Consider the following 6,401-nt stretch of genomic DNA (forward strand, 5'->3'; position numbering starts at 1 on the left):
GGCTGAGGGAACTGGGGTTGTTTAGCCTGGAGAAAAGGAGGCTGAGGGGAGACCTCATTGCTCTCTACAACCACCTGAAAGGAGGTTGTAGCGAGGTGGGTGTTGATCTCTTCTCCCAAGTAACTGGCGAAAGGACGAGAGGAAACAGCCTCAAGTTGCGCCAGGGGAGGTTTAGATTGGACGTGAGGAAAAATTTCTTTACTGAAAGAGTGGTTGAACCTTGGACCAGGCTGCCCAGGGAAGTGGTTGAGTCACCATCCCTGGAAGTATTTAAAAGACATGTAGATGAGGCACTTAGGGACATGGTTTAGTGGGCATGGTGGTGTTGGGTTGACGGTTGGACTCGATGATCTTGGAGGTCTCTTCCAACCTTAATGATTCTATGATTCTATATGCTTTGCTTTCCACGTTCCTTGGAAATATGTCACCTGAATCTTCAGGAAGGTGTTTCCATTATGAAACCAAAGCTAATCCATGGGAATAACTCACAGTAGCTCAAATGGTCCTGTTTATAGATGCTGTATTCTTCCCATGTCCTTTAGTTACCTCCAGCTTTAATGACCTGTCTACAATTTTGTCTGTTGTCCTCCCATGTGCAAAAGAATACCTCATATCACTTGTGCCTCTCAGCCTTTCTGGTTGGAAAAGGTCCTCCTTGTATGCACAGGAGGAAAAGAGCCCATTTGGGAATGACTGTGAATGTCGTGTAGATCTGACTGCATGGAAAACTCTGGTGACTCCAGAAATAGCAGGTTAAAATATGGCATTTCAGGATATGGCTGAACTTTGGTATTAATAGAGTTATCTGTATCCAGAGTCATCCTGTAGTGCTACCAAGTACTGTTGTCTAATCCATAGTAATGTTTTCTTTCTGTGCGTTTATCTTATTTGCAGTGGATCAGAGGAAAGATATTGGTAAGTCATTATCGTTAATTAAGTCCCTTAAACCTAGGGAAAGGGAAAGCCTGAAGAGAGGAAGGGGTGGTTCTTGCTTTAAAGGACAATGAATTTAGAGCTTGTAACTTGAGCTCCTGGGGCTTCACAGCCTTTTCTGCACACAGTTCCGGGTGCACATCTCGCACTTGTCTGTTCACATGCTCAGACATTAATCCAAAACTTGATGTTTTTCACATACAGATGCCTATCTTTGAGCTAATCCCTTAAGCTCACACCTCAGGACTTCGTGATCCTACCCTGCTGGGTTGTCTTTTCATCTCTCACACATAAAAGCACAAGCTCAGCTGATTCTGCCTTGGCAAACATTTAATATTGACTCATCTGATGTGACTTCTTAGCAGCTTGGTTTGTATAGTAGACACTCTGCCTGCCACATCTTCTCCACTATCCTTCCCTGCCCAGCCACTATTGCACAAAGCTGTCACAGTTGCACAGGCCCAGAAACTCACCGGAAAGTGCACTCCCTCCTCCCTTCAGAGGATTAGGGAAAATTCACCCAACCTGTTCCTTTGTATCCACCCCCGCCTGAGAAATGCACAAAAGGTGGCGGAAATTTATTTCCATGAGTGTCACAAAGGGGACTGTCTCTTTCTGTGTGCCTGCTGGGGTGCTGACCAGGGATCTCACATGGTTTGAAACGTGGAGTGAGGCTGGTGGGGCATCCGTGTAAAATGCTGGCAAGGCAGCAAATTGGGACCTGAGAGAGAAAGTAGTTCCCAAGCAGGAGACTCATCCCAGCTTCAGATCCTTCTTCAGACCTCGTAGGCAATCACTGGGCTTGAGAGAACAAGAGGGAATTTGAGGATCAGTTGACCTGCATCGTTTAACCTTAGACTCAGTCTGAGATTTCCCAACTCCAAGTTGGGAAATCTTTTCAGTCAATGTTTGGAGTTTGGTTTTTCTTACCTTTTTCTTTCTCTCTTTCTTTTCCCCTTATTTGCTTTCAGAATTCAGAAAGGCTCGTGGCAATGCAGGTAAAATAATGTATTTACTTACGACTGTATTCAATGGCTTGAAATCTGTGAATACTACAGAAGCAGTGCTGAGCATGGACTGGATTGTGAGACTACAAATGCCTTTTATTCCAGTGATATGGAGTTATTTCACTTGGCAGTGAAATGTTTGAAAGTTAAAGTGTAATTTAGATGTCTGAGTGCAGTCCTTCTTCACTCCAGGCTTAGAGGTCCTTCTAGTCTAGTTGTAGGGAGATTTTCAGAATGAAATGTTGTACAGTACAGTTTCCTTCTCTTCTTGCATATTTGCTTTAAAGGAGTGTTTATAAAGCCCCGAATATCTATTTGTTGTAGATGACATCAAGGTTGATGGGGACACAGCCCATCCAAATTTGTCTATTGCTGTGGACAAGAAGAGTTTTACGTATAAATCACAGGCCCAGAAAGTGGCTCAAAATGAAGGGAGTTTTGATTCATCTGTCTGTGTGTTGGGCTCAGAAGTTTTCTCCTCTGGGAAGCATTACTGGGAGGTGGACGTTGAAAAAAGCAATGACTGGGACCTGGGAGTAGACAGAAAATCTGCTCCAAGGAAAGGAATAATGTCTCTGTCACCTCAAGAAGGATTCTGGGCTCTGGGCTTAAGTTTTAAAGATTACTGGGCAAGAACTGATCCATGGGCACAGTTAGTGGTGCAGAAAAATCCCAGGAAAGTCGGAGTTTACCTTAATTGCGAAGAGAAAATTTTGATTTTTTTCAACGTTACTGACATGTCTGTGATGTTCACGTTTAAAGACTGTGCATTCTCAGAAGAACTGTATCCCTTCTTTAAAAACTCACACAAAGAATCAACCATGAGAATTTGTTCAGTTAAAGAGGAATAATTTTTTTTTAAATATGGTAATTTTGTTGTGACATGAAAGATCATATTTTTTCTTAGACAAATTTAATGCTTAATTGCAATTTATGTATTACACATTCTTGATCACATTCTGTATTATGCATGGTTTAATACCTTAACTTAAAATATTTTCCTTTCCCCCAGCCTTTTCTGTATGCATTTTGTCCAATACTTGCAGCATGTGTGCTGAAGTAAGCTATCCCATGACACAATTTGATAAATGATATGTTTATCTCAAGAACAATTTCTGTAGAGTCTTTTTTCTGAAAATAATTTCAGTCCTTACAACGTGTTTCAGTGATCATCATTCTCTGAGGTTTCGCTGACTGCTGCACTGTGTATGTTGTACTTGCGTACAAAGCCCAACTTCAGATCATGAATTCAAATACTCACCCCCCAACAAATACACAGCACCCCATAAAGGTAACCTCTCTCTATCACTCTTCTGGATGGAATTCTCAGAATTTTGGAGGAAAAGAAAAAAAAAAGTTTTAAAACAGGGTAATTAAAAACGTAGTAATGTGTCTACACTTCACTTCTTGGGTGGAGAACTTGTCATCGGTGCTTGAAGAAGAGTATAAGAGAGGCAATGTAAATGGACTTACTGCAGTGCTACAGCTCTCTGTCATGCTTTGAACCCTTGTGGTAGAGTAATATGCTCGCCTAGTGCATAAATAGCCCTGACAGAGCTGCCTGCTCCACGAGATCTTCTGAATCCTAACTCTTTGCCAGGTAAAATGCAATTCAGTTGCCTGAACACAGGCATCTGTTGTTCTTTAAGATTCTTTAGGGCATCCAACACATCTACACGGGGCTGGTCACAGAGCACAAGGCTTGTGGGAGACTTGTGCCTTTCTGAAGTGACAGCTGGGGACCTCCTGAGACAGAAATGACAGTGGATGCTGAAGGATCCTTGTTTCCAGGCTGTCATGGTTATTTTCTGTGAGCAGTCCTTTCTTCTGTGGAATTTAAGCTTACCAGCTTTTGTCCTGTGCATCACGGAGGTGGAAGACAATTTATTCCTTCGGGTTTGGATCAGTGATCTCAGAGTTATAGCTACATTCATAAAGGGGGTGTAGACCTTGGTGGAATCATAGAATATCTTAAGTTGGAAGGGACTCATAAGAATCATCGAGTCCAACTCCCTGCCCCTCGCAGGACCGCCTAAAACTAAACCATGTAACTAAGAGCATCGTCCAGGCGCTCCTTGAACTCTGACAGACTTGGTGCTGTGACCACTTCCCTGGGGAACCAGTTCCAGTGACCGACCACCCTCTCGGTGAATAACTTTTTCCTAACGTCCAATCTGAACTTCTCCTGGCACGGTTTCATTCCATTTCCTCGTGTCCTATCGCTGGTCACCAGAGAGAGGAGATCAGCACTTCCCCCTCCGCTGCCCCCCTTGAGGAAGTTGTACACTGCGATGAGGTCACCCCTCAGCCTGATTCAATACCTATCTTGTTTTTTAATGAGGGTCACTAGTAAATTCTGAGTCAACTTTTAACCAGGATTTGACTTGACTTGACTACATCTCCACTGTCTCTTTACAGAAATGTCTCATGATACAAATCCAAAGTCTTTTTTGTAAGAGGAGATTCAGTCTGAGGCGAAGACCTAAATGTAGGTGTCCACATACGAACTAGGCATCTATGTTTAATTACACTTAACAGAGTTCTAAATTGTGATTCAGTTGCCTAAACACAGGTGTCAAGTGCCAGTTCAGACCCGACAATATATCTGAGACTGGTAGAGGTGAAGCAAGACCCATGGAAGACCCATGTGCTTTTGGGTCCCTCTGGCATCGTTTCCTACAAATCTGTTTTTAGCTGAAGAATTTTGTAGTTTTGTTCCTGCTTAACAGAACTGAATTTTGACACACAAAATACCCGTTGGACACAAAATCCAGATGACCAATGAGCAGACTGTTATCTAAGGAACAGAACATGCTAATGCCCTTGAACCAAGAGTCAAATCACTCGAAACCCACGGCATTACAGACAGAGGAAAAGCAACCTGATAGCCCAGTTAGGCTGTCTTCATTCAACTCTCTAGTTATGAGAATGCCTCCAATTTCTTCTTCTTTATCATAAACTCCATAACATTACTGGGGATGGGAGTCAGACAGCGCTGTAGTTTCCAAGATCCTTCCTAGAATCCTGTTTACAAATAAGGTTTACAATGGCAGCCTGCCACTTCTCCAGCGATGTAGTTCTTTGTAGTGACAGGTTACACTGCTCTTCTTCCCAGGACAATGTATCTTAATCCACCATAAAAACAGCAAATACAGTGGGCCAGATTCTGGTAAAAACAAAGCCACCTAATTCATGGAGTCACAGAGTAAATTAGCTTGCAGGAGATCTCCGGAGCTCTCTTCTCCAGTCCCCTGCACAAAAACAGACCTCTACTGAACCAGCAGCAAATTTAAGTCCTCTGAACTGCCCTTCTAGTAAGCCCCCATGAAGTATTCCGTGATTTTGTAGGTGCTTTTGTACATCTGGCTGGCCTCCAGCTGTCATGCCAGAAGTGGAGATGTCTTCCTGTATCATATGTCAGGCCTGAATAGGCATTTCCAGCTCTCTAGGACATCTGAAATGCCTGTAGGTATCTGTCCTGGTTTCGGCTGGGATAGAGTTAATTTTCTTCCTAGTAGCTGGCGTAGTGCTGTGTTTTGGATTTAGCGTGAGAATAATGTGGATAACACACTGATGATTTAGTTCTTGCTAAGTACTGCTTACACTAGTCAAGGACTTTTCAGCTTCTCATGCCCTGCCAGCGAGAAGCTGGGAGGGGGCACAGCCAGGACAGCTGACCCAAACTGGCCAAAGGCATATTCCATACCATATAGAATCATAGAATAGCATGGGTTGGAAGGGACCTTTAAAGATCATCTAGTCCAACCCCCCCCTGCCATGGGCAGGGACATCTTCAACTAAATCAGGTTGCTCAGAGCCCCGTCCAACCTCACCTTGAATGTTTCGAGGGATGGGGCATCCACCACCTCTCTGGGCAACCTGGGCCAGTGTTTCACCACCCTCAGCGTAAAACATTTCTTCCTTCTATCTAGTCTAAATCTACCCCCTTTTAGTTTAAAGCCATTCCCCCTTGTCCTGTCACAACAGGCCTTGCTGGAGACTTTGCCACCATCTTTTTTATAAGCCCCCTTGAAGTACTGAAAGGCTGCAAGAAGGTCTCCCTAAAGCCTTCTCTTCTCTAGGCTGAACAACCCCAATTTTCTCAGCCTTTCTTCATAGCAGAGGTGTTCCATCCCCCTGATCAATTTGTGTCCCTCCTCTGCACACGCTCCAACAGGTCCATGTCTTTCTTATGCTGAGGGCTCCAGAGCTGGAGGCAGGATTCCAGGTGGGGTCTCATCAGAGCAGAGTAGAGGGGCAGAATCCCCTCCCTCGACCTGCTGGCCACGCTGCTTTTGATGCAGCCCAGGATACGATTGGCCTTCTGGGCTGCGAGCGCACATTGCTGGCTCATGTCCAGCTTTTCATCCACCAGTACCCCCAAGTCCTTCTCGGCAGGGCTGCTCTCAATCCCTTCATCCCCCAGCCTGTATTGATACTGGGGTTGCCCCAACCCAGGTG

The 6,401-nt window shown here is 44.3% G+C and overlaps 2 protein-coding genes across 2 annotated transcripts in view; one reads left to right on the forward strand and one right to left on the reverse strand.

Moving 5' to 3' along the window:
* Positions 1 to 2,264: 2,264 nt before the first annotated feature.
* LOC103922152 (vespryn-like) lies at positions 2,265 to 3,475 on the forward strand (the record flags this gene model as incomplete). Its single annotated transcript, XM_009330240.1, has 2 exons — positions 2,265 to 2,476; positions 3,458 to 3,475. Coding segments are annotated over 2 exons (230 nt in total), but the record flags the coding sequence as incomplete, so codon positions are not given.
* A 1,776-nt stretch (positions 3,476 to 5,251) lies between these two features.
* Positions 5,252 to 6,401, reverse strand: part of LOC103922153 (butyrophilin subfamily 3 member A3-like) — a 13,188-nt gene continuing 12,038 nt past the window's right edge. The window contains exon 6 of the mRNA XM_009330241.1: positions 5,252 to 5,317. Within this exon, the coding sequence (XP_009328516.1) occupies positions 5,252 to 5,317 (66 nt within the window). The remainder of the gene's footprint in view (positions 5,318 to 6,401) is intronic.

This window comes from Pygoscelis adeliae, unplaced genomic scaffold (genome assembly GCF_000699105.1).
Source record: "Pygoscelis adeliae isolate BGI_AS28 unplaced genomic scaffold, ASM69910v1 Scaffold328, whole genome shotgun sequence".
Taxonomy (NCBI): domain Eukaryota; kingdom Metazoa; phylum Chordata; class Aves; order Sphenisciformes; family Spheniscidae; genus Pygoscelis; species Pygoscelis adeliae.